The 26,747-nt window shown below is 58.9% G+C and overlaps 10 protein-coding genes across 10 annotated transcripts; 4 read left to right on the top strand and 6 right to left on the bottom strand.

Annotated features, from left to right (window-relative positions):
- Positions 1–105: 105 nt before the first annotated feature.
- Positions 106–1,746, bottom strand: KRP23_13194 (Calcium/calmodulin-dependent protein kinase kinase; the record flags this gene model as incomplete). The annotated part of the gene is made up of 1 exon (XM_067883874.1): positions 106–1,746. One exon carries the CDS (start codon positions 1,744–1,746, stop codon positions 106–108), a length of 1,641 nt encoding a protein of 546 aa, XP_067738513.1.
- A 418-nt stretch (positions 1,747–2,164) lies between these two features.
- Positions 2,165–3,323, bottom strand: KRP23_13193 (Nucleosome assembly protein 1;2; the record flags this gene model as incomplete). The annotated part of the gene is made up of 2 exons (XM_067883873.1): positions 2,165–2,440; positions 2,511–3,323. The coding sequence occupies 2 exons, from the start codon at positions 3,321–3,323 to the stop codon at positions 2,165–2,167; spliced, it is 1,089 nt and encodes a 362-aa protein (XP_067738512.1).
- Positions 3,324–3,655: 332 nt separating this feature from the next.
- KRP23_13192 (Histone deacetylase 1) lies at positions 3,656–5,212 on the top strand (the record flags this gene model as incomplete). The annotated part of the gene is made up of 4 exons (XM_067883872.1): positions 3,656–3,740; positions 3,807–3,850; positions 3,923–3,991; positions 4,067–5,212. 4 exons carry the CDS (start codon positions 3,656–3,658, stop codon positions 5,210–5,212), a joined length of 1,344 nt encoding a protein of 447 aa, XP_067738511.1.
- Positions 5,213–6,636: 1,424 nt separating this feature from the next.
- On the bottom strand, positions 6,637–10,102 carry KRP23_13191 (uncharacterized protein; the record flags this gene model as incomplete). The annotated part of the gene is made up of 2 exons (XM_067883871.1): positions 6,637–8,540; positions 8,644–10,102. 2 exons carry the CDS (start codon positions 10,100–10,102, stop codon positions 6,637–6,639), a joined length of 3,363 nt encoding a protein of 1,120 aa, XP_067738510.1.
- A 246-nt stretch (positions 10,103–10,348) lies between these two features.
- KRP23_13190 (uncharacterized protein) lies at positions 10,349–12,427 on the top strand (the record flags this gene model as incomplete). The annotated part of the gene is made up of 1 exon (XM_067883870.1): positions 10,349–12,427. The coding sequence occupies one exon, from the start codon at positions 10,349–10,351 to the stop codon at positions 12,425–12,427; it is 2,079 nt and encodes a 692-aa protein (XP_067738509.1).
- Positions 12,428–15,847: 3,420 nt separating this feature from the next.
- Positions 15,848–16,093, bottom strand: KRP23_13189 (uncharacterized protein; the record flags this gene model as incomplete). Its single annotated transcript, XM_067883869.1, has 1 exon — positions 15,848–16,093. The coding sequence occupies one exon, from the start codon at positions 16,091–16,093 to the stop codon at positions 15,848–15,850; it is 246 nt and encodes an 81-aa protein (XP_067738508.1).
- Positions 16,094–17,967: 1,874 nt separating this feature from the next.
- KRP23_13188 (uncharacterized protein) lies at positions 17,968–20,097 on the bottom strand (the record flags this gene model as incomplete). Its single annotated transcript, XM_067883868.1, has 1 exon — positions 17,968–20,097. One exon carries the CDS (start codon positions 20,095–20,097, stop codon positions 17,968–17,970), a length of 2,130 nt encoding a protein of 709 aa, XP_067738507.1.
- A 644-nt stretch (positions 20,098–20,741) lies between these two features.
- KRP23_13187 (Thaumatin-like protein) lies at positions 20,742–22,055 on the top strand (the record flags this gene model as incomplete). Its single annotated transcript, XM_067883867.1, has 1 exon — positions 20,742–22,055. The coding sequence occupies one exon, from the start codon at positions 20,742–20,744 to the stop codon at positions 22,053–22,055; it is 1,314 nt and encodes a 437-aa protein (XP_067738506.1).
- A 148-nt stretch (positions 22,056–22,203) lies between these two features.
- On the bottom strand, positions 22,204–23,169 carry KRP23_13186 (uncharacterized protein; the record flags this gene model as incomplete). Its single annotated transcript, XM_067883866.1, has 1 exon — positions 22,204–23,169. One exon carries the CDS (start codon positions 23,167–23,169, stop codon positions 22,204–22,206), a length of 966 nt encoding a protein of 321 aa, XP_067738505.1.
- A 739-nt stretch (positions 23,170–23,908) lies between these two features.
- Positions 23,909–26,227, top strand: KRP23_13185 (1-phosphatidylinositol 3-phosphate 5-kinase FAB1; the record flags this gene model as incomplete). Its single annotated transcript, XM_067883864.1, has 1 exon — positions 23,909–26,227. The coding sequence occupies one exon, from the start codon at positions 23,909–23,911 to the stop codon at positions 26,225–26,227; it is 2,319 nt and encodes a 772-aa protein (XP_067738504.1).
- Positions 26,228–26,747: the final 520 nt, after the last annotated feature.

The following is a 26,747-nucleotide window of genomic DNA, read 5'->3' as shown; positions in this document are numbered from 1 at the left end:
GACTAAGTACGAGAGAGCACAGTGGTTGGTCAGTTGTAGGGCCCAATTAGGTGAATTCAGTCAACATGCAAATGCTACATTCGTCTTGCTCACGTCCTGCTCCTCTTAAATCTCGAGCTGGTTGCTTGTGAGCTCTGTGGTGGCGGTCGGCTGCTTGGTCTCGGACTCGCTCGACTCTGGGATACTTACGCCCGAAAAGCGAGACGACGGCGACTCGCCGAAGCTGCTTCCTCCGTCCTGGAGAGATTTCCGTCGGTCCTCCAGTGTCCGCATCGCCTTGCGCTTCCACTTGTTGGCACCTAACTTTACTCGCAGCAGGACGCTCAACGAACTCACACGAGTCACGGCGCACGCCAAGTCCTCCGGCCCGACTGACACAGCCTCGTAGCTCGTCTCGACGTACTCCTGCTTCTCCTGATCGGCCAGACCCTCCAACACCCACGAGTGCTCCTTGCACTTCTGCAGCGACCAGCGCTTCTCGGGGTCCTTCTCCAGCAGACCATATACCAGCTGGATCAGGCCCTCAGACGGGCCGTTGTTGTTGTCGGCACCTTCAAGCTCGATCGGGTTCTTCTCGATCATCTCGAAGAGGGTCACCACATCGGGGTCGTAGAACGGGATCGTGCCGAAGGCCAACGCGTGGATCGTGACGCCTAGCGCCCAAATGTCCGCTGCATATGCGCTGTACTCACCGCCCTTGAGCGTCTCCGGACCCATGAACGCGTACGTTCCGGCTGTTGTAGAGACGTACCCCTTCCTATGTGGCTTGGTATCCGCAGGACTTGTCTCGCCGACCGCCTTGGCCTTGGTCTCCTTGCTGTCATCCTCAAAGAAGTGCGCGACACCAAAGTCCGCGATCTTGTACGTGCCGTCTAGACCCACCAAAATGTTCTCAGGCTTGAGGTCTCGGTGGCAAATGTTGTTCTCGTGGAGGTACTCAAGTCCGAGCAGCAGTTGACGCACAAAAGGGCGTAGTTCCTCCTCCCGAAAGCAGTTGAGCTCGCTCGTGCCCTTTGTCCGCTTGTAGACCTTCTCCTCGGGATGCCACTGCATCACCTGCCCCGACGGCGCGTACTCAAGCATGAGCACGAGCGTCTCGGAATCATCGTCGAACACCTCGAGCAGATTCAGCAGGTTTGGGTGGTGCAGCTTCTTCATGATGGCGATCTCCACCTGCACCTTGTCCAGCGCTGTGGACACAACCATGCGTCGGCCCACCCGCTTCACCTCGCGCATCTTCTTGAGCAGCGACGTCTTGAACACTTTCAGCGCCACCAGATCGTCTCCGCCGCGCAGTCTGCCGAGCTGCACGACGGCCGTGGCGCCTCGTCCCAGCTCGCGTACGACCTCGTACTTGGTGATGGCACTGCCCACGCTGCTGCTGGAGGAGGCGCTGGAGCCCATGCCGTCGTCCGAGTCGCTGTCGTCGTCGTCATCGCTCAGGTGGTCGTTGTTGTTGAGCGACTCGGCCGAGGACGTGGTGGCCATCGAGTCCAGCGATTCCGGCAGACGCGGCGGGGCGCTGGTGGGGGCTGCATGGGTCAGGGTGGACGGCGCAGGCGGCGGCATCGACGCGGACGGCGCGAGCGAGCGGTTGGTTGCCGCCTTGGGCTGCGTGGTGGAGGCTCTGGAGGACGAGTGGGAGGCGCTACGAGACTCGCGGTGGCCGAAGGACATGGTGCGGCTGCGGAAGAAGTCGAAGATGCCCAGGTCCGTCGGCCCGCGGCAGGAGAAGGCGTCCGACATGGTACACGAGCGAGGCTGGAGCTGCTGGACCGATGAGGCGCGTTTTGGTATGAGACGGAGACAGGAACTGCACCCACGCATGACGTTTGAGAGGTCGTATGACGTGGCATGGGTCAAAATCAAGTTCAAGATCAAGGCCCTGGAAACTCGCCTGGAACGGCGCGACCACCGAGATATGCTGGAAATGCACAGCGTATCGCAGGAAGAAGTGGTTTTGATTGCAGCCGTGTCTTGTTGAGACGGTAAGAGATGGCTACGTATTGACGCCAAGTGCTACGCTGTTGCTCAACGGGCTGTTAATATAGAATTTGTTCTCGTCTCTGAACTAGCGCGTCGACTCTATCGGCGCGAGGGCCGCGGGAGTGGCGGCTCAAATCTCTCAAAACGATACACTGAACGGAGCTGACGATGCAGTAACTTACTGGTTCTTGCACTCGGGCGGCTTCTCCGTCGAGTTGGCGCCGCCCTCGAGAGCGGGGAACTTCTTCTTGCCCCGGCGAGGCTTGGGGGCCTCTTCGCCCGAGAGCGACTCCTCGTCCGATTCCTCGTAGTCCTCGTCGTCCTCCGGATCGTATTCCGAGTCGTCCTCCACGGCCTCGCCCGTGAACCACAGCAGGGCCTGCGGGATGATGGTCTCGTGGATCGTGAAGCCGATCTCGAAGTCGCCGCTCAGCTGGCGCATGATCATCTCGCTCTGTATTGGCACAAACAATGTAGCAAGTTAGACACCTGGTCTCAATCAAAGCTCAATCAACGCCACTCACATCCTCGTCGTCCTCCTCCGACGGCATCTCCACGGGGGTGAAGAACTGGAAGAAGCTCTCGCACGGCTCCGTGCGGCTGACGACGCGGGTCTCGCCCTTGCCGCCCTTGGCGCGCTGCTTGACCTTCTTGGTCACTTCGCACAGGTTCTGGCTCTCCTTCCACTCGATGGCGGTGCCCGTCACGTTGCGCAGCACGGCCTCGCCCATGTCAGAGGCGTCACCGATGTCGTACTCTTTGGTCAGCGTCTTGTTGGCGAAGAAGGGGTTCTCAGCGAACTCAAACGTGAGCTTGAAGCCGTTGTCCTCCGCGTGGCTGACAGAGTGCACGTCCGTGAGGAACTCGAAGGCGGGAAGGTCGCGCTCCTGAACGAGGTCCGCCAGCAGCGAGTGGTTCATGAAGGCGCGCAGCCAGAAGCCAGGCACGCCCTTGACGTCCTCCTCCGACTCACCCTGCTGGGGCTCAGACGTGACGGCGTCCACCTCCTTGGCGCCCGAGACGATCTCGGCGCGTTGGTGGTAGAACGGCTGGTAGAGCTTCTCGTATTTGAGCTCCAGCGCCTTGCGCTCCTTCTCGAACTCTTCCTCGACCTCGGCCTGGGCCTCCTGCAGCTTGCGCAGGGCGTCCAGACGCAGCAAAACGTTCTTGGGCAGGTTGGCCAGCTCGTCCTCCTCCTCGGCCGTCTCGGCCTGCGCGTCGCTCACCGACAGCTGCGCCACTTGGTCCGTTACGTCGTCCACGGGCTGGAAGCCGCGGCCGTCGCCGTTGTCGACCTCCACGACCGCGTCTTGCTCGGCGACTTGCTTGTCCGACATGATGCTACCAAAGGGGGTGACTGGCGGCGCTTCTTTCTGAGAATGGCTGACGTTGTGTACCAGTGGCTGTGGAGATCTCCGTACTGTGAGAGAGATGTCTTTAAGCTCAGAAATCCAAATCTACGAGGATAGTCTGAAATTGATCTTGTGCGCGCTAAGACAAATAAGTGACTGTATTTACGTGCGAGGACGAGTTTTGGTTGGCTACGGAAGCGTCACCGTCTGTTTCCCGCCGAGTGTGGTGCAGCTCACTAGATTACGTGGGCCACACCAAAATGCAGCACTCTTTTCCGGCCCCCTCCCCATCACCAAAGTCTGAGAATCGGAGCCCAATGAGCAGTGCCAACGGCAGCTCCGTCGCGCTCACGAGCGGCGGCACCGTCGCCTCCAAGCGCCGCGTTGCCTACTTCTACGACTGTACAGTGCAGTACCTTCGTCCATTGCGCCAGTTTGTCAGTCTAAACGTTGTGTCTTTTTCTGCAGCGGAGATTGGCAACTACCACTACGGGCAGAACCACCCCATGAAGGTGCCGCCCATTGCATCGAACAGTTTATGATAGAGCAGAGAACTCACCTCTGCGTCTCTCTGTGCATTGCAGCCTCATCGCGTGCGGATGGCGCACAACCTCATCACGAACTACGGACTCACCAAGCACATGGAAGTCTTCGTACGTCTGCACTGTAAGGGCTCTGCTGACTGTGTGGAGAGGCTAATGTATCCATTGTTGTCATGCTATTGACAGCGTCCGCGTCTCGTGGACTGGACGGAGCTCACGCGCTTCCACTCGGACGACTACATCCACTTCCTGCGCCTCGTGACGCCCGACAACATGCACGAGTATCTGCGCCAGCTGCAGCGCTTTAACGTGGGCGAGGATTGCCCGGTCTTTGACGGTCTCTTCGAGTTCTGCCAGCTCTACGCGTCCGCTTCGATTGGCGGCGCTGCCAAACTGAACGCGGGTTCGGCCGACATCGTCATCAACTACTCGGGTGGTCTACACCACGGCAAGCGCTCGGAAGCGTCCGGCTTCTGCTACGTGAACGACTGCGTGCTCGGCATCCTAGAGCTACTGAAGACCCACCAGCGCGTCCTGTACATTGACATTGATATCCACCACGGCGATGGTGTGGAAGAGGCCTTCTACACGACTAACCGCGTCATGACGTGCTCGTTCCACAAGTACGGCGAGTTCTTCCCTGGCACGGGCGATATCAAGGATGTCGGCCATGGAGACGGCAAGCACTATGCTGTCAATTTCCCTTGCCGTGATGGCATGGACGACGAGAGCTTTACGGGCATTTTCCGCAGTGTCATCGCCAAGGTCATGGAACACTTCGCTCCGGGTGCAGTGTTGCTGCAGTGCGGCACGGACTCGCTCTCTGGAGACCGGCTCGGCAGCTTCAACCTATCAGCTAAGGGCCACGCAGACTGCGTGGCTTACGTCAAGAGCTTTAACATTCCTACGCTTGTGGTGGGCGGCGGTGGCTACACGCTGCGAAATGTGGCGCGCGCCTGGTGCTACGAGGCCTCTCTGCTGGTGGGCGTGGACATCCCGGATGCCATGCCCTACAACGACTACTTCGAGTACTACGGCCCTGAATACCGTCTGCACTTGCCTGTGAGCAACATGGAAAACCTCAACACGCCAGCCTACCTCGACGAGATTAAACGCTCGATCCATGAGAACCTCCGCCAGATCGAGCATGTCCCTAGCGTCCCCTTCCAGGTCGCACCACCGTCGGCGCGTATTCAGGAGGAGAAGGAAGCCGCTTCACGCGACCGCGAGCAAGACGACCAGCACATGATGGATGTGTCAGGTGAGCGCCAGGCACAACAAGAGCTCACGCACAGCGAGGCTCCGCGTCACGCCGCCGAGTTCTACGACTAACGTGCCAGCGCATGAGCAGGTCTGACAAGCATCATACAAAGAGAAGCAAAAGTGTACAGTCAGTATATGGTGGAGGTTGAAAGGGTTAACCGACAAAATGAGGTGTCGTTTGAGCCATGGGAAATACCACTGCTCAAGTCATTGTTGATGGATCGTGGGCAGCTTCAATTGGCTTGAGATGTGCGTTGATACTGGCTCATCGCTGCAGAGAACGCTGGACAGGATACCAGCGAAGCTGCAACCTTATCTTTTCCATCTTGAGCGTCTGTTGTAAGGCGAGCGCGTTAACTCCCATTCCGAGAAATGATTCGTTTCTCGGGAGACAAGATATCAAGCTGTGGCGACTACACGTCCACTAAGGATTCGTCCGCATATTTAGGACAAGCACGTGGCACGTGACCCTTGCTCGATACAACATCAAACACACGTCCAGCCCGCTCATTGGACGAGTCGTGAGCGCGTACATGTCAGCATACCGGATCATCAAAATTGGTGTGAGCAGCAGGGATTGCAACGACAACAGGGATGAGAACGTGGATCCCCCGTTCATGACCAGTACGTCGCCTGCCTTAGTCTGGAACATCCTGGTCGAAGTGAAGATGGCCAGGAAGATCAAATGTATCCACAGAAATTGAAAACGAAATAGGATGACAAGACGCATGCTGCCAAGACGTCTGTCTACCTTGGCGGCAGAATGGTTGCATGGTTGACTCCAACCGTGAGAGCGTGTTGGCAATAAATAGGGGGTCATAAATAATAAATAATGCCAACCCGCGATCAGGTCTTGCAACGATGGCAGACATCAATCACGAGAGGTGCTGTGCAATGCAGCCTCTATGAATGAAGCATGCCTGCAGCACTTCTCAGTATCACACACAGCTTGGAGACACCAAAAATGGCAACGAGTTAGCGGAAGGTCGCCGTCGAGCCAACCGTCGCGGAAAGGTCACATGGTTTCACAACGATCAAACTTTCATTCTGTTTCACGTCCGAGGAAGCGAGGCCGTGCTAGTTGTGCTATTGCACTCAACTTCTGCTCAAACACTTGGAAATCACTCTGGAAGCTACACCTGCAACACGCTTGCTGCTGCTTCAACTTGCTTCTGTACTTTATCACGTTCATCGATGGGTTCAAAAGGAGAAGAAGTGCCACGGAAAAAATCAAAGCCAAGGTAGATACGCACGTATTACAAAAACAATGCAGGTTTCTTCCAGCGTTCTCGTGAGTGAGTGTCAGCAATTCAATGCACGTCATGATTCACGCTTCCTCTTGCGTGCAGAGATCACTTGCTCACACAAGTCTGATCGGTCAGATCGATTCATATCAATGCATACATATCCAACAGCCAACGACGCCATAACTTTCCCTGTCATGTCTGCCTCCTCCGGCTGCCTCACAATGCACCAGTGCAAGTTGCGCTGACTTAGTCATCGTCTTCCTCATAGTCCACGGCCAAATCATCCATGCCCGCGAACAGCTCGTCGCGCACCAAACGCACTCCTCCATTCTTCTTCTCCTTCTGCTGCTGCGCCTCTGACTCCTCTTCGTTGTTGGGGCGTGGCTGCTTTTCCTTTCCAGAAGCTTCCTCAGCCTGGTTGTCACCGTCATTGCGGCGGCTGAAAGACCGACGCGGCGAAGGTCCACTTGACTTTCGGCCACTCGATCCTGAAGCGTGGTCTCGACGGACAGGGGACGGGGTCAGCGATCTCTCCTGGCGAGACGAACGCTTCTCTCGACGGTCTCGGTGACTACGGTGGCCTTTGTCATCCCGGCTTCGATCGCGGCGCGAGTGGTGGCGCCTCTCGTGGCGGCTAGATTCACGGCCTGCGCGGTCAGTAGCGTCCGTATCAAACTCATGGCGGTCAGATGGACCGGCAGGTCCGGACTCGTGACCCGAAGGTCCGTAATTTTGCATCAACGGCGATGCCGGTGGCGAATATCCAGAATCGCGGCCTCGCGGTGCTGGTGCAAAATCGCCACGACGTTCACGGCCATACGATTCTCGCTGTTGTTGCGGAGGCGGGAGTGGAGAGGGCGAGCGCCGACGAGCCTGCGGTGGTGGAGAAAGAGATCGGTGAATAGCCGGCGGGGGTAGCGGGGATGGCGAACGGCGCTGGGGCGGCGGCAATTCTTGGCGGTACATCGGTCCACTTCGACCACCACCCCCGTAAGACTGGTACTCACGCGATCGATCACCGCGACCACGGCCTCCACCGCGGCCTCCACCACGTCCGCCACCGCGACCAGAACCGTAGCGGCTTAAATCAGCATCATGAAAATCACGACGACCCTGCTGTTGTTGGTGGAAAAAGCGTTGACGGTCTTGTTGCTCATCGCGCGCAACTTCGGCAATGGAGCGCTCATCCGCATAGCGGGGGCGTTCAGACTGGGAAGAAGGACGCTCTTCAACAAGCGGGTTTCCGATTGAACGGTCATCACGTCCACGATAGCCACTAGACCGCTCGGTCCCCATTCTTTCATCTTGGTGAGGCGATCGTGAGCGAGACCGGCGTCCGCCTTTGGATGGGCCTGCCGAATACTTTCCAAACCGTGGCGGGCTGCGGCTGGGACTACGCGGTGCCTGCAGAACGCCACCAGACAGAATCGCTGGAGGCAATCTACCACGCTCCTCCTCCAAAGGTTCCTCACGTCGGTAAGACCGACGACTATCTTCAATTGGGCCACCACCACGTCGGTAATCATTTGAGCGCTGATTCCCACCGTCATCTTTCCGGCTACGCCTCGACGAGGAGGATGGAGACGGAGAGCTGCGATGGAAATTTCCACGTCGAACTTCTTCTCGCGGTCCACGGCGCTCTCGCGAGCCCTCGTTGGAGTGCGGTCTTATCCAAGGCCCATCACGGTCGCGGGGTCGCCCGCGCACTTCCTCAATGGGAACAGGACTGTCGTGACCTCTAGCATCCACTGGGGACAGCGATCGGTGGCCATATTTGCTGCGGTATTCACGCCGGTTCTCCTTGTCCGACGGCGTGCCATATACACCTTCGTGGGTCACTTGCTTCGCCAGCATCACAGGTGATCTGGAGCGCGAATGAGCCAGACGACGTTCCTTCGGAGGTCCATTCATAGGTACGTCATAACGGCCACCACCATGGTGGGGCTTAGGCGAGCGGGAGCGAGACCGTCCACGAGCACTCCCACGGTCACTCCGAGGGGGGCTGCGACTGCGCCCACTACCGCTACGCCCACCGTACTTCAGCGACGCCATTCGGTTTTGCTCACGACGTCCAGTCGCACCATCCATGGGGTCATCATCTTCCTTGTAGCGGCGATTCTTGCTGCTGCGATAGTCTGAATCTCCTCCAACTGCATCCACCACAAAATCACGACAAATCCCAAGTCAACATCAACAAATTGTCACGCCGATAGCATAGTTGCAAAAGCTCAAGCCACTCAGCACACATCTTACCGAAGCGTCCCGACTTCAAAGTGAATCCTTGCTTGCTGTGCACATTAGCTCCACGGCGCGTCGAATCAATCGCGAACTGCTCCTTCGTATCATAAACGGGGAAAATCTCATATCCTTTCACAGTGAAGAGCTGCTTGCGGATAGCGGCCTTGGCATGATCCACACTGCGGAAGCGCACACAGCCCTTCTCAGCGAACAACAACGGACCAAAGCGCTCCAGCTGCATGCACAAGACGTCCCACACTTCAGGGTCACGCTTGGAAAAGTCAAAGTCGCGGACTGCTCCCTCGTCCTCCATGTTCACATCCTCGGCGGTGCGTTCCAAAAAGAGCAGCGTGTCCACAGGTGGACCGCGCGCGAAGTTGGCGTTCAAGAAATCTCGGCCACGGAACTTGTTCGCCGCCACAAAGTGGATGGCCTCGCGAGCGTGCTCCACCGTGGGCATGCTCACGAACGCGTACGCCGTTGCGTTGTGGTCCGGCTGCTTAATCTGCACACTCATGATGTCAATCTCGGGCCACACAGGGCTCAAAAAGTCCACAATCTCTCCGCTCGGCGTGTGGCGGGGCACGCTGCCCAGGAAAAGGTACGGACACGGCGGGCAGTTCCGCGGGGAGTAGGCGTTGACGTTGCGGCGCTTGCCTGCGTTCTCGACCAGGCGGCCGTTGCCGTTCTGCGCCGGCGGTTTCTTCCAGCTTTCCTCAGTACCGCTACCACGCGGGGTGCCATCATTACTGGGCTCGCGCGTGAGCTTCACGATGTTCGAGCCCTCGCTGGGAGGCTTGTTGGTGCTCTGGAACCTCGCGTCGTCCTCATGCTTGGCCTTCTTCTCGACGGGCGCGTAGGCGTCGTCGCCCTCCGCGTCCTTCTCGTCGCGCGGCTGCTTGCGGGTACGCTCGGCAGGCGACGCCTGATTGGTCTGTTCCTTGTCGCTACTCTTGGGCTGCGGCTCCGGCTGCAGTCGCTCCTCGAGGGCGTGGCGCAGCGGCGTGACCTGGCGCAGGATGACGGACGACTTCTCGGCGTCCAGCATGTGCTGCACGGCCTCGTCGATGCGTTGCAGCCACATGCGCGTGTTCTTGCGCGCGATGGAGGCGGCCGACGTGGGCGTGGAGGCGGCGGCGGCGGCCGGCGGCGTCTTGACGATCTGCAGCAACGCGCGCAGCGTGTGGATGCGCACGGCCTGCGAGCGCTTTGGCCCGCAGAGCTGCAGCAGAACGTCCACGACGTTGATCTGCACGTGTGGGAAGCGGAAGAAGTGTTTGTGCAGCAGCTGTGCCGCCAGACTCAGCACGATGTCGCTGGCGTCGCCGCTGGCCGTGTGGATGATCTGCTCGTACGCGTCCTCCGTCTTGTCCTCGTCGCGCTGCGGGTCGTCGGCGGCCAGCGCGGCGTCGTCTTCGATCACCGAGTCCCAGGCGTAGAGCTCGCCCAGCACGTCCTCGGCGGCGGGGGCCATGGCGGATGCAAAGCGACTTGAGGCTTGGCGGGCGAATTTCTCTTTGGGGAGGCGGTTGCTGCAGCCACGGAAAACGATCCCGCACTAGTACATTATAGAGCCTGTTAAGTGCGACTTCCCTGTTTCTTCCATAGATCCGTTTCGTGTTCGAAACGTAAGATTGGACGGTGCGATCTTTTGAGAACAACGAGATGTGTGTGGACTTGGTGTGGTCGTTCTCGAAATCCTCGCTTCAACGTCGACCAGATGAGTGGCATGTTGCGGTCGCTGCGGCGCGTGTGGCCCGGCAGTCGCGACATACAGGACCTCTTTAGCCCTCTCCGCCGCCTCAAGCCGCTGGCCAGTCAGCTCCCGCCGCCCAGCAAGCCGGACGAGTCCAAACCTCTCAGCAACGAGCAGCGACTGGGCGACGTCGTGTGGAAGCCCGAGCAGGAGTTCCCTGGCAGCGCTGTAATTGGCCGCCGCGCTGTGAATTTGTCGCGGGAAGTGCAAGTGCTGCGACGTATTGCGCGCGTGTCGGTGCAGAGCATCGCGCAGCCTGCGCGACTGGCGCTGCTGGGCGTGTGCTCCAGTGGCGTGCTGGGCCTCTCGGCATACGAGGCACATCTGCTGCTGGACCCGCTGCTGCCCGCGACGACGGATTCGATGCTCTTCGTGTACAAGTACGCGACGCACAACTTCCTGGCCAGTTGCATCTGGGAGACGCGAGCGCCGGAGCTGGTGGCGCAGTCGCTGGGGCTGGACGCCACGCAACTGCTGCGAGAGTTTCATCCAGCGACGTCCAGTGCAGATGCATCGCTGCAGCTCAGGATCATGAATGTGTTCACAGCTCGAGCCATGCTGGCTGGATTCATGGTGGTGACGCAGCTGCTGAATATTGTCCGGGCGAGCGGGACGGCGGCGTTGGGGTATCTGGAGAGCGTCTACAGTGGGCGTGAGCCTCCGTTGCAGGGTATTGAGGAACGGATTATCCGACTGGCAGGGAAAGGAAGTGATGTCACGGAGGTGTCCATGGTACGTTATGGTGCGCACATCTTGCCTGTGTTTGAGGACCCGGCGCAGCATCGGCATTTGGTAGCGCAGTGGTCGCTGAACGGACGAGTGCCGTGCGTGTGGTGCGTGCCCAAAGGCCAGTACGGCTTCCGTCACTCGTGGACAGGACTACATGTCGACGAGTCGTTTCTGCTGCGCACAACGACTGGCAAGTACATCCTGTGTATTGAGGCCGATGCTACGCTTAAAGATAGGGCGTTCGAGCTGCGGATGATGCCCAAGGCACCACTGCCAAAGGACGAAGAGCTCTCGGTGGAGGATGCATCACAAGCTTATCGACTCGTTGAGCGGCAGACTGCTTTGGCACTTCAACGGCCATTTCGCAGTCTCTGTGTGCTGCTGGGCGACTCACGCCAACCATGCGACCTCGGCGGGGAATCGCCCGTCAGCCTACGTGAGCGTATGCGACTCAAGCAGGAGGTCAACGTGCTTATTGACTCCAAAGCACCACTGCTACTGGAAGTCCTGAGATGGTGCGAACGATTCGTGGATGACCGCAAAACGCTGGTACTAGACGTCACTCCTCACAACTTCACCCCTCTTCGATTGTTGCTGGAGCACCATGGCTATTCTGTGCTCACCCCCGCAGAGGCTGTTGAGTTCGAGGAGCGCGAGCGAGTTGAAATCGCCGCAGAGGCTAAAGCCAAGGCCGAAGTGGAGGAGCAAGACCGACGTCATCGGCAGGAGCTAGAAGAGCAAGAGCTTGTGTTGACGGGTACCGTGTGGCTTAGTGGAAGGCAACGTGGTGCTGAAAATGCCGCAGCTAGCCAGGGCACGAGCACTACCGACGAAAAGGACAAAGTTGCTCCCAAGGGCACGGAGAAGGAGAAAAGGCAGGCAAAGAGCGATGAAGCGCCTGCTGCAAGGAGGGGTAAGAGACCCGAAAAACTCCCCCGATTACTGTACTACCCGACAACAGCCGCCACCATCAACGCTGTTCATGCGACTTTAACGTCTGGGGACGGTGTATCTGATCCACGACGATGCTGCGTACTGATTAACCAGCCCTTCGGTCTTGAACACCTGGACGAGCTGGCTGAAGATGCTGGCGAGAAGTTTCACCCTGTGTGCGCCGCGGAGATTTACGACGACTACTTCCGCCAGGTGCGGGTCTGGACGCGCATGGGGCACTCTGCGGCCGTCATCCAGCGTGAACTTGACCAGCGTTTTGAGCCCGTTCGAGGCAGCCTGGATGCTATCGCAGCCTTGAATCAGACAAGAACCGAATCCAAGCAAAGGCAACAGTTTTTGGGAAGCAAGTGGATTAAATAACTACCACTACGTTTGTCATCGCGAATACATACTCATCGCATACATGTAAATTGCAAACTTGTCTTCAGGCTGTTCCTAGCTAGCTGGGCCGCTTGCTCTTGGCATCGAGATTGTCCTCATCAAGCAGCAGTGTCCATTCGGCGATCGAACTCCAGGCACATCAGACGTAGAAAGCATCGGACGCGAGCACCGCAGCAAGGTAGAAGAGCAGGCGGGTGGACGATCAAAGCGGCCAACAGGGAGTAATGAGTCCCCGTCGACCACTTCGAAAGCACACCACACCCGCACCTCACGCGAAGCACGCCAGCATCTGCAGCTTCAACGGAGGTAATGAGCCCCGATCAACTGAGACGGCTAGCGCACGTCACGCAAGGCCTACCAAGCCTCGGCACTCCACGTCCAGGAACCTTCCACGAGAGATCAGCCACGACAGAGAGAAATGGGTCTCTGCTCGCCAAACTGCATGTGTGATGCCGCTTGATGTCGGAGTTGCTTGGAACAGCGGGAGAAATGAGTCCCGCGTCGCGCGGAATGGCCACGATTCGAGGCAGAGATGGGTGCCCCTTACCGTACCAATTCACCACGCTAAGCATCGACTTGCCGACAAACATGATCTTCTGCAGCGCAGCATGCCAGGCACAGCTTTCGTCAACGACGACTAAGCTGCCGATCGCGGAGACGTCTCCGGCGACGACGACGTGGACGATGTCGCCGCAGACGAAGGCCCTGACCGCTGGTTCTTGTACTGCTCCCACCTGGACGTCACCTTTGACGGAACACTCTTGGTCTCCTTGGGCTTCGTCAACTCCTGCTTCCGGACAGGGCGCTGCAGCGTTTGCGCCGGCACCTTCACAAACCCCCGCAACGTCGCAGGCGACGCCGTTGTCTTTGTTGAGGCCTTGGAGCTCGTTGTCGTGGGTCTGCTCACCGTCGACGGACTGTTATAGCTGCTGCTCTTCTCGCGCAGCCTTTGCCTCTCCTGCAGCGACTTGACCTTCTGTTTCCTCTCCATCTCAAACTTCCGCATACGATCCTGCAGCGTATGCGCTGGCATCTCCACGGGCTTGACCGCTGCCTTCTTCAACGTCGCAGCCGTCGCCGTCGTCTTTGCCGCGCTCCTGGTGTTCACCGTCGACGGACTACCACTGCTGCTGCTCTTCTCACGCAGCCGTTGCCTCTGCTCCTGTAGCTTCACAGGTGTCTTGCGCTGCTGCGTCGGCGCTGGCACCTCCACCGTCTTGGGGAACCGCCTCTCCTTGGCCGGGTTCGTCGTGGACAGAGCCGTCTTCGCGCCTTTCTCCCGTGCCGTGCGAAGCGTCCGGATCACCCCCTGGTGCTTCATGGTCTCGGCCTTGGCCTCTGCGAGATCCTTCACGACTTTGTCCGTGGCCTCCTTGCTGGACCGGCGGAAGCTGTCGAACTCGTCGTCTTTCTGCTGGATCGTGCGTTGGAGCGACGCAACCTCGCTCTCGAGCGCCGCGACCTTGGCCATCAGCGCTTGCTCCCGCTCCTTGGCCAGCTGGTCCGCCTCAGCGAGCTTGCGCTCCTGCTCGACCTCCAGCTCGGCCACCTTGGCCACCGGCCAGTGCGTCTGGTCATACTCCTGCGCCAGATACGCCAAATACTCCTCCTCCAGAACCTTCCTCTCCACCTCCTTCACGAGCGACGCGCATGCGGCCTTCCATTTAGCGTGCTCGACTTGGAGTTCCTTGAGCTGGGCCTGTAGCTTGTTGTTCTGCATCATCCAAAGCCACGTGTCGCCCTCCAGATCGTTGCGCTCGTTCAGAAGCTCGGCGTGCTCCTCCTCGAGCTTCGTGTGCGCGGTCTTGATCTGCGCGTGCTCATCGTCCAGCAGTGCGTGCTTGGTCTTCATCTGCGCGTGCTCGTCCTCCAGCAGCGAGTGCTTCTCCTCCAGCAGCGAGTGCTTCTCCTCCAGTAGCGACTGCTTGTTCTTCATCTGCGCCAACGCCTTGCGGTAGTAAATCTCGGTCACCATGGTCGTCTTGGGCTTGGCTTGCTTGGTTCGGCTCCACTTGTGGAATGAGCAAAACCCCACAGTGCCAAACCCGAGCGAGAAAGTGCAGCATTCTCACCCCCGGAATGACTCGCGAGTTGAGAAAGTGGCGCGTCCGACGTGGTCATCAACTTCAGAACCTCGGGCGCTCCGGGCCCCACGTTTGAACTGGGACGAACAGGGTTTGGGGCTGACGAATGAGCCCAACTTGCCATCTCGCTCGACTTGACCCTGCCAGACTGGACCCTGCAAGGGTGGTGCCGTACTCGGTGTCTTGCCCCAGGACGCCAGGGACTGGGAAGGATCTCGCTCGTCCGCCGGTCTTGCGATCCCAGCGCTCTTCCTCTGCACGGACGTTCACGTTGATACCTTCAGCCTGGGCACGGAGGAACCAGCCTCAAGCTCACCATCGAAGCTTGAGACGAAGACACCGCCCACCAGCATTGCGGTGTCACTCTGGACACGGGCGTGCAGTGACGCAGTCGCTAACGCCGCCGTAGTGGTAGCCAAAGAGGCGCTGCTAATAGAGTCCGTCGTGGCATCTGGAGCAACCGTCCCAGCAGCAGAAATGTCTGTCGAGGTGAAACTGGTCGTCGTAGCGGCAGAACCAGCCCGCCGACGTACCGCTGGATGCTGTGGGAGCTTCAGAGTCAGCAAATGAGAGACTTGATCTCAGCCCAGCAGGCCGACCTCGCGGTGCGGCGGATGCAGGACCAAAGAAGTTGTCGTGGCAGCCCGCAGCCGCCAGCCAGCCGCCCAACCATCGCTTAACCGCTGGAACAGCGTGTGGGGATTCTCATCTATGGCACAGTGAGCCAGCCCCCTTTGCGTTGTTCAAGCACTTGCAGTACCGTACATCATCAATCCATTCTCGCCGTCCGATAGGAAATCACACACACGTACGTGCTGGCCGCTTGTATGTCGGCGTTCTGCATTCGCAGTGAGCGAACTTTGCGCGGGGCAGCTCTCGTCCACTCGCCCTTCCTTGCCTTCCTTGCTTGTTCCATCTTCTAGCATCTCGTCTCGAGTCGTCTAACCGTCCACTCCAGGAAACGCGGCGCGATGGAGCTCGGCATGGCGAAGGGCGCCTTGGCCACCTTAATGTCGTCCAGCGTGCACATCTTGAGGCCACTTGGCGAACTCGGCCTTGCTTACGATCGGGTCTCCGGCGTACGTGTGCAGCTGTGCGTTGCCCAGCCGCCTTGGTGTGGACCACAAACGTCCTTAGTCCTCCGTTGCAGCGTCAGGTCTGCAGCACGTTGTCGCCGTTCCCGACGGTGTTACAGCGGCCACCCGAACTTCTCCAGAGCCTGTGCAATGTGCGGGCTCATTTTGCTGTACGTGGCCACTTGATGTATGACTACGGCCGAGGTGCTGGCGCCGCACAAGTGGTCGGTGAGCGCCTCTTAGCTGAGATGCACGTCGTGCGGGCACTGGGCGCCTGCAACGGAGCGGAAGAGCAGGCGACTCATGGTCAGGGACGCCGCCGTGCTGTCCAGATTGAGGAACCCGTGGCGCTCGCGGTGCTTGGGCGCGTACGTCTGCGGCAGCGTCGAGAGCCACGAACGGCGACGCTCCACGTCCAACCGCTCGGTCTCACAGTTCGGACTGGGAGGCGTGGGCGACGATGGCGACCCACGGACGTGCGGCATGTTGATAGACCTGGAGGTGCTTGCTCGTCTTGCAGCTCTTTGAATTGTGATCGATCTCTGGAGGTGGACGCGAGTCAATACGAATCATGGATCAGATTTGAGCACTTCAACATACCGTCGCTTGGCTTGGTTCCTTTGCTCTCGCACATCAATCTTCAGCGCAATTTCGACAGTCTCTGCATGCGGCCTCACGTTGGTGGAGCACTGGAGTCCGTCGTCAGCTGCAGGATGTGTTGGCGCCTGACAAGGTCCGCCAGGAAGACACAGAGCTCAAAGTCGAGAGTGAAATCACATGCCGACGCTTCAACTAGGTCAACTCTGGTTCTGGGAATTCAGCTCGGGCGTGTTGCTGGAGCCTCTCGCACGCCGCAATGCGTGAATTTCAACATGCAAAGAAGGTTTTCTTGACAAAGTTAGCTGCACCTTTGTCGAGTGTTTCGCCTGTTATCTCTCCCCCTTCAGTTGTCAGTCTCAGTAAAGGAACTACCGTTTATTCAAGACGTCCACGCGGCGTTGCAGCTCAGAATCTCCCTGCACGGGGCCAAGAGTTCCGCGGTGCTCTGGCCTGTCGATATTATATTGCCCAAGAGGGTGCAATCGCTGCTCTTGCTCTCGCTCTCGCATGAGACGCATGAGCTCCGTAGTTTGCTGTGGCGCATCGCAAGATCCGCCAGCTGGGACGACAGCAAGTCTTGCATTTGCTGTATTTGCAAACTCCACATCAATCCGAACTGCACAAACGATGGAGAGCGAGGCGGCCGTGTAGGTGCTGGCACCCTCGCAGGCGACACCGGTGACGACAGCTGAGGAGTATCAGTTGGCCCAAAGAGTGTAGACCCTGGTGACGTATTCTCGGGCGCTGGGGTCACCGTACGGCCTTGTGTCACCACGTTGGCCCAGGACGTTGGTCCCAGCGTCCCTGGTAGTGCCGATGTCGCGCGAGTCTTCTCTCCAATCGGCGCCAAGTAGGCTATTGCTGAATTGTCGCGAACAGGTATCGCCGAACGTCGAGGCTGAGCTTCTTGCATCGGTCGAGGTGGGGGCACAGAGGGTCGTACGTAGGGTTCAGCCAAGCGACCAGGTCCACCCAGCAAGCTGTTGGAAAGCTTTCGCGCTGTGTGCAGATACTCTCGCTCGTTCGGGTGGGCCAAGACGCAAACAACATCGTCGAGCGGCTTGACCACCACACGCTCCGGATGTTCGCTCTGAAGTATCAGGTACCCGTTGTTCAACGCGTGCAACCACGCGTGGATCTCCACATACCAACCTTGTTTCAAGAACTTGCAGATGATTTCGCTGTAGGCGTTTGCATTGGCAGTGCCGATGTAGCCATCTCCTGCTGCCAAAACCAGCGTTTTCCCATTGGCAATATGCAGCTCCTTTCGCAAGCTACCCCAATAGTTCGTCGTACAACGAACCCCCGGTTTAAGTTCCCACCTGAACCTCTCCAGTGCGTGGGCGACGCACGGGCTTGTCCTACAATACGTCGCGAGCTGGAACTTCACAGCAGCGATATCATAGCCGCGTAAATGCTTGGTCCGCTTCGAAGTTGAGGAAAAGATCGCGATTGCTAGTCTGCTCTTCTTCGACACCGTATCGGATTCCTGACGAAGTCGAACAACAGCCTAGCGAAGCTGCTTTGTCGTAGAACGGCATGGTTCTTCTCTTGTAGGTGGAAATTCGGCAATGGCTTGTTCAATGCATTCTGGTCTCTTCAATGACCGCATGGGCTGTAGCAGAGAAACTTTAAGGTGAACTTACGTGAAGCATTATGAATTGCCACCTGAGCTGGTGTCACAGCGGTCGTTCGAACTACAGCACTAGCGTTAAACAAAAACCAGCATGAACAACTACACTACTACCTGGCTGCACTTCTACTCCTCTTCAGCACTTTCTTCCTCGTCGCTTTCGTCGCACTGCTCCGCGTCAAATGTGTCTCTCTCCGCGCGATATTCCTCGACCAGTTCTGCCACGTCGCGATTTGGGTGAGTCGAGAAATTGAGTTTGCGGCACCATGGGCAGCACTCGTTCACTTGCTTGACGACTGCGGCAAAAAAAGTTTTACCACAGCAAACGGTAGTCACGGGCTCCTTGTACAGCTCGCAAGTGATGGGGCACGTCAAGTTTTCCTCACGATTTTCTAGCTGAAGGCAGCGTGCGAGTCGCGCGTCACTCGCCTGCTGTGCAGCCAAAGCCGCTTGTCGCTTGCGTTCCTCCTCGAAAGCATTTGCTTGGTCGCGCATAGTCTTCTTCAACTCTTGCTTTTCTTGCTGCAGTTGCCGCTGAGTCGAGACGCTAGTTTGTAGCGCGGCCAACGCGTCTTGCATCTGCTGAAGTTGCTGCTGCAAGCCCATCACTGTTGGCTGGGGCGAGGACGGCGGCAATGGCGGCGACAGTCGACGCAAAGACGACCAGCGATCGAACGTTGAGGCGGGCAAATTTGGCACCTTAGTCTCCCCTGGGCGATTCAGGAACGAAGCGGGCTCAACCGAAGATGCTGGCGTCGTAGTTGAGTTGTGGAACTGGCGGAGCGAAGTGTTCACACGTGAGGTCACCATATTGATGTTCTCTTGCTGCTTTAAGTAAACCAGGTCTCCAATGTGCTCATCCAGCGGCTTTACAATGACACGGCCCGGGTACTGGGCCTGAAGCTCGAGAAGTCCGTCATTCAGAGCGTACAGCCACCCGTGGACTTCCACGTACCAGCGCTGCTCAAGAAACTTCCTGATGATTTCACAATACGCCGTCGTTTTGTTGGAGCTGCTGCTAAGTCCACCGTCTCCCATCGCCAATACCAATGTGTTTTCGTTTGTCGTAGTCGTGCTCTCAACAAGCCACGACATCATCTCATAGTGCAGCCCCTTGTCGTCGTCTGCTGCCGTCACCACAGGTTTGAGTGCCCACCCAAACTCTACCAGTGCATGAGCAAGGAATTGGCTTGTCTTGCAGTAGGTGGCTACTTGGCACTTTACCGCAACTAAACTGTCATTCCCACGAAGATACTTGGTCAAAGCTCTAAAGTTCAGGCGAACGTTATGCGGGGCAGTGGCTCCGTCAACACGTTGATACAGTGTGCGACTTGTGAAGAGCATGCCGGCAATATCGTCCAAGTTCATGAATATGCAGCGTTGGCGATTCCCAGGGATGTACGCTTTCGGCAGCATTGCCAACCAGCTTTGACGGCGTGCCACTGCGTTTTCCTCTCTTGTGCTCGCCGAACTATCCTCTGTGTGGTTCATCTGCGAGAAGCTGCTGCGGCTGACACTCGAAGACAGTCCCGGGGGCGGTGATACGAGAGATAAAGCTCGCGCATTCGGTGTCGAGTTCAAATTGCTTCGTCGAACGCTCACTCGGTCCCACAAGGGGGATCTTCTTGGTGATGTGGAAGCGGGCCTAGCAATTGGCGCACTGGTTGCTAGCAGCTCCATCAGGTGCTGGTCGAGGTACACGGCAGTAAAATGCCCCTCGTACGCCCTACTCAGATCGTCCAGCGCATGTCTCCAACATCGCTGCAAGCAAAATAGTTTGACACGCCAGCCACTCTGCAGATACGCTTGGATGCAGCTGTGGGTGGGAGGACGCAGCTCACCAGTGGCCAAGATCATCGTCTTCGGTGCCGCCGAAGCGCTGCAGGCTCCGACCTGCTCCAAGTTCCGCTCCAGCAAGTTTTCCAGTGTCCGGTGATCGATTGCTCCCTTCTTCTTGAGGCTCCAGCCAACAGTTTGCAGTACCTGAGCGTTCTCCTGGCTGCAGTTGAAATAGCTGCCGGTACGGCAAATGACCAGTGCTGGCTGCTGTCGCTCTTCTTGACCATCGAGCAACGCCGTCAAGCGCTCAGCATTGAGCATTACGCCGTCCGCCGACATCCGCGTCAGCTCTTGGGGGTAAACGGTGGGCTGCGCGACCACCTGCGCCTTCACGGTTGAAATCAGCGGGTCCAAGTCCAGGAACAGGTAGTGTATCGTTGGCTGCGTCCGAGCTGGCTGTGAGGAAGCGAGCGCCATGATTCTTGTCCCTCCTGCTTCCTTGGCGTTTGGTTCGCAAATGAAGTCAAGAAGAACCCTCGTCCCAAGTTCTCTGCGATGGCCGGGGACTGATGGAGCTGATCAGCTTCTGTCAATCCGCCAAGCCGGCCGAGGTGGCATTGTCCACTTCAACGTGAACGGATCTCGTCACGCGTGAGAGCACCTCGCGACTGGTCATTCATTCAGCGCCCCCGCCTAAGCTTGCACTACGTCCGGAGTCGACAATCGAGGATAAACCCGAGCACTGCTCGGAGCAGGGGTTCCCTTCGCAAAAAAAGAGGAATCAATCTCCTCGCGTGCTCTCTTGGCGTTGTAGGGGCATTGCTGCCAGCACAAGAGGACGAAGTTGCGCCTATCTTGGTGTTCGACCCGGCTCTGATCCTTTTGCTGTGCGAGATGCTCAACATCGGTATCGACTTGACAATGAGCCTGCGTGTGTAGCGGCCATTCCGATGGGGACGGCACCAATTGCACCATTGCAGCCTTCCCGCACTTGGACCCGCGGTGGTTTGCCCCCCACTCTACGTTTTACCGACCGAGAGAGAAGCACACGGCAGGTCTCCGCAGCCTCCGCGTCTTACATTGCAACCAGTCCAGCGCTTCTACACCACTAAGTATCCAACATGGTTTGGCGTTCGTCCATGGTGGCGGTGGCCGTCGCCCTCATCGCCCAGGCGCAGGCCTTCGAAGTCACGCTCGTGAACTCGTGCTCCGAGTCCATCGATGTGTTCGACTCCAAGACCACCGAGACGCTCCAGTCGGGCGGCACCAGTACGCGCACGGTCTCCCCCGGCGCCGCCTACGTGTACCGCAAGGGCACGGGCGGCCAGGCCACGCTGGCCGAGTTCTCGGCCGACAACAACGCTGCCTGGTACGACATCAGTATCATCCCCACGGGTGACAAGTCGGGTCCTGGCCTGTGCGGCAGCCTGGAGGAGTGCAAGGCCGTCACGGGCGGCGTGGGCTTCAACGTGGCCATGAGCATCGAGCCCAGCCAAACGGACGGCAGCCGCTGCGTGTCGCTCACGTGCATGGAGGACGGCTGCAGTGACGCCTATCAGTACCCGAAGGACGACACCAAGACCCACGCGTGCCCCAGCTCGGTGGACTTCACCGTGACGTTCTGCCCCGGCGGCAGCTCGGGCGACACCTCGACGATCGAGCAAGTCGCCAACGAGGCCCAAAGCTCCGTGCAGCAGTTCGCCACCACCACTGCTCCGACGGAGGCTCCTACACAAGCACCGACAGAGGCTCCGACCCAGGCACCGACGCAGGCGCCCACGGAAGCTCCTACCCAGGCTCCGACGGAGGCACCCACCATGCCTCCGACGGAGGCTCCTACTCAACCTCCGACGGAAGCGCCTACTCAACCTCCGACGGAGGCTCCTACCATGCCACCGACGGAGGTGCCTACTATGCCTCCTACCGAAGCTCCGACGACTTCGAGCGCTTCGGCCTCTGCTCCGAGCGATGTCGACGCTGGTGACAGCCAGTGGAAGGACTTTGTCGGCAAGGTCGGCGCTCACAACGAGACCTCGAGCTCCAGCTCGAGCGGTGTCGCCGTGGGCGATGACGAGTCTGGCAGCGAGTCCAGCAGCAGCCAGTCAACCACTCAAACCAGCGCCACGGAGCAGCCTGTTTCGTACGAGAAGGCCGGCAAGACCACGGCCCTGCAGACCAGCGGCAACGACGGCTCGGTCGAGCAGGTGAACACGCAGTCCTCGGGTGGTAGCAGCGGTGGTGCTGCCTACATTGTGCTGTCCATTGGCGCCGCGGTGGGTATGATCGCCGTGGCTGCCATCGTGGTCATCCGCAAGAAGAAGCAGGCGTTCGACGAGATGGACAGCAAGACACCCGTCCTGAACACCATGCGCGATGGCCCCACGGACCACTCCGTCCTCATGACGGCGACCAACAGCACCAGCGCCGTCCTGTAGCTTTCTCCAGTGGTGCTGGCGAACGGAGACAGCAAACCGGGTTAATGGCAGCATCGGAGGCGATGATCTCTGGCGATTTTGATTTCTAGTAACAGGAACATGCGTGAGTTGTTTCATTTGTCTTTTGCTGGTCTATTCACCAGCCCACTCAGTTGCCCATGAGCTTCTGGATGTCAGCGCGACTCTGTTCCTTGGCTGGCAGCTCCTGGAAGCGCATGTCCATTTCCTCATCACGCCCAACCTTCTTGAGAGCGTCCAGCTCCGGCGCGACATCCAGCGGCTGCACGGCACTGCCCATAGCGCGGTGCACCTCGTACAGATACAGCACCGACGGGTACTGCTCATAGTCCTGCAAAATCGCCACCACCTCGCGACGCGCCGCGTCCGATAACGGCAGCGACGCGTACGCCTCAATGGCCTCTGCGAAGCGTCCACGGAAGCAGAACTCCTTGACGATGCCAGAGGCCACATGCAGCTGGACCCAGTCCCACTCCTTGTTCTCCGCCAAGACGGAGATTGCCTTGTTCTTGTTGTTGTAGGGTTTCCTCCTGCTCGCGACCTGTTTGCTTTTGATCTCGTCGTCCTCGTCCTCGTCCTCTTCGTCCTCTTCGTCCTCCTGGTCCGCCTCCTCTTCTTCCTGTTCTGCAGCTTGGACTTTAGCCACGAGAGCGTCTGTGTGGCTCTTGTAGGCCTGCAGATACGCCCGCAACGGGGCTCCAGACAGGAAGAACTGGCGCTGGAAGTACTGACGCCACACGGCGCCTCGGGCCATGTTGGCGTGCGGCTGCAGCGCTGTAAACACGGCGTCGGCGGCCTGCGACTCACCCGTCGGCTGTTGGAAGGCCCAGCGCACAAGCGGCGTGAGCTGTTGCACCTGCTGGGGCGCGAACAGTGTCTTGTACGGCAGCGGCCGCAGCTCGTCGCCCGAGACAACACGCGCAACGTCCTTGGGCTCCACCCGCAGATACTCGAGCACGCGCTGCGTCGCGACGGCCGCAGCCAGCGGCTGCTCGTTCTCAAGCACGAGCGACTTGAAGTCGACGCCCTTGGCGGCTGTGGACAGAGGCGAGCGACGAGCTGGACGCAGCAGCAGAGCGCGGCGGAGGGCGAGCATGGCGATTGATGGTCGCGAATAGATTACGCGTAATATTACGGGTAAATAAAAAGGTAACCAAACTGCAACATGGCTACTTCCAAGCAGAGCCGGAGGCGTAGGATTGACCAACGTTGTCGGTGCTTTCGGTGGCGATCCGCTCTATGAAGACGACCGAAGTCGGCGCAGGAACGTTCCGGGGCATCTTATCCTTTCGAGCGAAGCTGTGCTTGACCCACGACGCCCTGCAAGTCCAGCGCTCAAAGCTCTGGGCGTCAACTTGTCGTCGTTGGCACATTCGTCGCTATAAGAGTGAAACGAGGACTGCGATCGTGCGCGTGCCTGCACTAGCGTCTCGTTACGAGTCTCGCCAAAGAGAGCAGTGCGATGTGTCTGCTGTTTACGGAGCCCGTGCCGTGCAGTCTCCGCGCAGGACCATCCCACCCACACCCACCCATGCGCGAAAGAAGATCGAACAAGGAGCTCAGTATGCAGCGCTCGCATGGGCTCCGGACCTTCCTGCCACTCGCCACAGCGCCGCAATGGACTTGCGGACAGGTAGAAGCAGTTCCCTGCACTGGACCGCGCCGGTAAAAATGTCGAAGGAACGAAACCACCGCCGAGGTGTGCTACGAGTCGCTCGCCATTGCGCAAGTTGCCGTCGGAGACTCGGCGCGCACAAGATCCAGCCTCGTGAGCCTCCGATTCCGAGCTCGGCACGACTGCGAAGCTGGCAACGCAGACGAAGACCCCAACGAGCATGGAGTTCCCTCTCAAGACGGACTTCTTCCCGCAGGTGAGACTCACCGCGGACGAGCGGCGTCGGTATGTCGCAACCGGCGAGCAAAGCGCCCGAGCGCTCCGCAGCTCCATGAAGACGCTCGACTGGAAAAAGACAATGGAGAAGGATGGGGTCACGTACGCGCAAGCGCACTGCATCGAAGGCAGCAGCAGCGTGCCCAACTCGCCGTCAGCGTCGATGGCGGCAGGCAAAACGGACGACGCAATCGCGTCGGCATGTCTGATGATGAGTGCGACGGCGTTCGCAGCTGGAACCATCAGTGAGGCGCTCGAGGCCTTGGCGTCGCCCGTCACGGAGGACTATCGCCGCGCCATGCATTTCCTGCATGGACCGCGTTTCGTCGACGGGGTCTGCTTGCACACGATTGCAGGCGCAAGTCCGACTGCAGATAAGCTTACCAACCAGGGATCAAGCGCCCGTAGCTCCAATTCACAGGCCTTCACAACCGTCAAGTGGGCAGCTTTCGACGATGGAAAGGGCCTCAATACGCCAGGGTCATCTGCTGGTACAGACTACTGCTTCCTCGAGCACTCAGGCATCCACCGCGGCGACGCGAACGGCAGTGACCCTGAGCTCTTCGGCTTCAGTATCCAGGAGTCGATCGCGCGCGAGAGCGAGGTGCCCTCGTTGGCAGGTGTCGGGCTGGCACGCGGCCATCTTCACCGCACAGGCATCCTCATCTTGCCCACAGACCGCTCTGACGTGGTGCAGGTCACTTCCATTCTGCAGATGCGAGTGTCCCAAGGCAGTACACTTGGTGGAATGAGCGATGGCAACGGAGCTGCTTCCAGCGCTGGGAAGGCTGGCGCATTAGCATTAGCTCGACGAATGCGCTGTCGAGTGTCTGCAGTAGGGAGATTGGACCTGCTACTCGAGCGTCGGAGACTCAATAAACTGGAGCACGTGTCTCGAGCCGACTGGGTGGCCGACGATGCGCGCAAGGCCTGCGCCGTGTGCGTGAAACCATTCGCGCTCAGGCGACGTAAGCACCATTGCCGACACTGCGGCGAGGTCGTGTGTGCGTCGTGCGCTCCTGCCCGCGAGGTGGATGCGGACGCCGCAACGATCCATGTTCGCATCTGCACAGCCTGCGTCGTGCAGTCACGAACTGGGCCACAAGCTCTAGGCGGATACGAGCACGTCTTCGTGTTTCACCTTCGGAACGCAGGATTTTCGCCTTCCTCTCGGTCGTCGACAAACTCGACAGGTGAATGCGCCACGCCCACCACCACCAACGCCAAGCATGAGGTCGATACCGGACCGAAGTCCCTGTCGTCGGGGAGCAGCACCTTTTCCATCTCAAGTGACTCGCAGATGTCCGCGCGGTTGACGCGTGCGGGCTACGCAGGCGGAGCCATCCGATTGTACGACTGTGAAGGCGATGCGTCCTCGTCGGGCAGCTCCAGCAGCTACTCGCTGAGCGAGTTCGACGCCTTTGACAACCTAGTTGCGACCCCTCTTTCCAACCAGGACGAGGCAGACCGTCACCACACCCAGCGAAGACGCAGCAGCCAACGGAGAGGTAGCGGTCAGCCTGCTTTCACTTCGGCCTTGTCAATTGGTAGCAACTCAAGCAGCACGGAACCGACTGCAGACCTCCTCGAGCGCATTCGAGGCATGAAGGCCGTCCTGTCCTCCCTGACCACATCGCACCAGCAGTTCAACGACACCAGCAGCAGCAGTGACAAGCCCAACTCGTTCGTCGAGGAAGAACCCGTCGTGGATTTCACGTTCCGATCTGAAGGCGTGGCTCAAGACGCCAGAAGACGGCGAGCTCGAACAAGCGACGCCGACAGCGGTATGGACATCGACTTCATCAACGACGACGAGCACTTCACGCTGCTCTGCCCGGAGACGCTGCGCCAGCAATGGCGAACGCGCACGAGCAGTCGCGTGCGGCAGGACGCGGGCGAGAAGTCGCACCTGAGCGCGAGCATGTCCAACATGTCCTTCGTGTCTACCCTATCCAACTCGACGATGCTGGGCGACGACATGGACGCCCCGGAGCAGCGCGAGTCGCAAGAGCTCGAGCACGAGGGCATTGGCGCCGGAGAAAACCAAGCGGAGCTGCTGGCGCTGCGGCGGCAGGTGGAGGGGCTGCACCGATCGCTGGCGTCTGCAACCTCGCAGCTGGACAACATCCACTCGCGTCGAGCGCAGCAGCCGGCCCCGCCGTCGTCGGACCCGGTGGCCGCGCGGCACCAGGCCACGTACGGGCTGCTGGTGGAGGAGCTGCACGAGATCATGGGGCTGCCCCGCCCCGGCCGCGAGCGTTAGGCGAGTGCGTTAGTGTGCAAGTAGAACTGCAACGTAGGATTGTGACAACTTCAACGTACATTTCGATCACCGAAGTCACGCTGTAACGCCTCTGCAAGGCTCACCACATGTACACCAAGCCTCCAGCCTCGGCATGGAGCGAAGTCCCGACTGTTATTATGAATACGGTAGAGTTGCCGCCTGAGGTCGAGGCATATCCACACCCAACGCCAGAGCTCTCAGCGGTTGTTGACAGCGCTGCGTGTCAGGCGCGTACAGGGAATTGATTCCCGATCACCTCGGCAAGAGATGGCTGCAGCATTGAGCATGACGTTTCTCACAGTAATTTTTCACGGAAGCCACAAAATCGAAAAAGCTGCTGCCTGGCGATGGCGGCGCTATTCATGTACCGAGAGGTGGAGCCCCGCCTGGCCGCCATCTGCTAGATGTATGTCGCTCCATGGTCCGTCGTGCGCTTGATGGAACCCGTCGATTTGTCAATCGCCAGTCACCGCCCCTGCTCGGAGATCGCCCAAAATCT

The sequence above is a fragment of the Phytophthora ramorum genome (genome assembly GCF_020800215.1).
Source record: "Phytophthora ramorum isolate Pr-102 chromosome Unknown Phyram_PR-102_s0017, whole genome shotgun sequence".
In the NCBI taxonomy this organism is placed as follows: domain Eukaryota; phylum Oomycota; class Peronosporomycetes; order Peronosporales; family Peronosporaceae; genus Phytophthora; species Phytophthora ramorum.
Note: the sequence above shows the minus strand (reverse complement) of the source record. Positions and strands in the feature narration are given on the sequence as shown.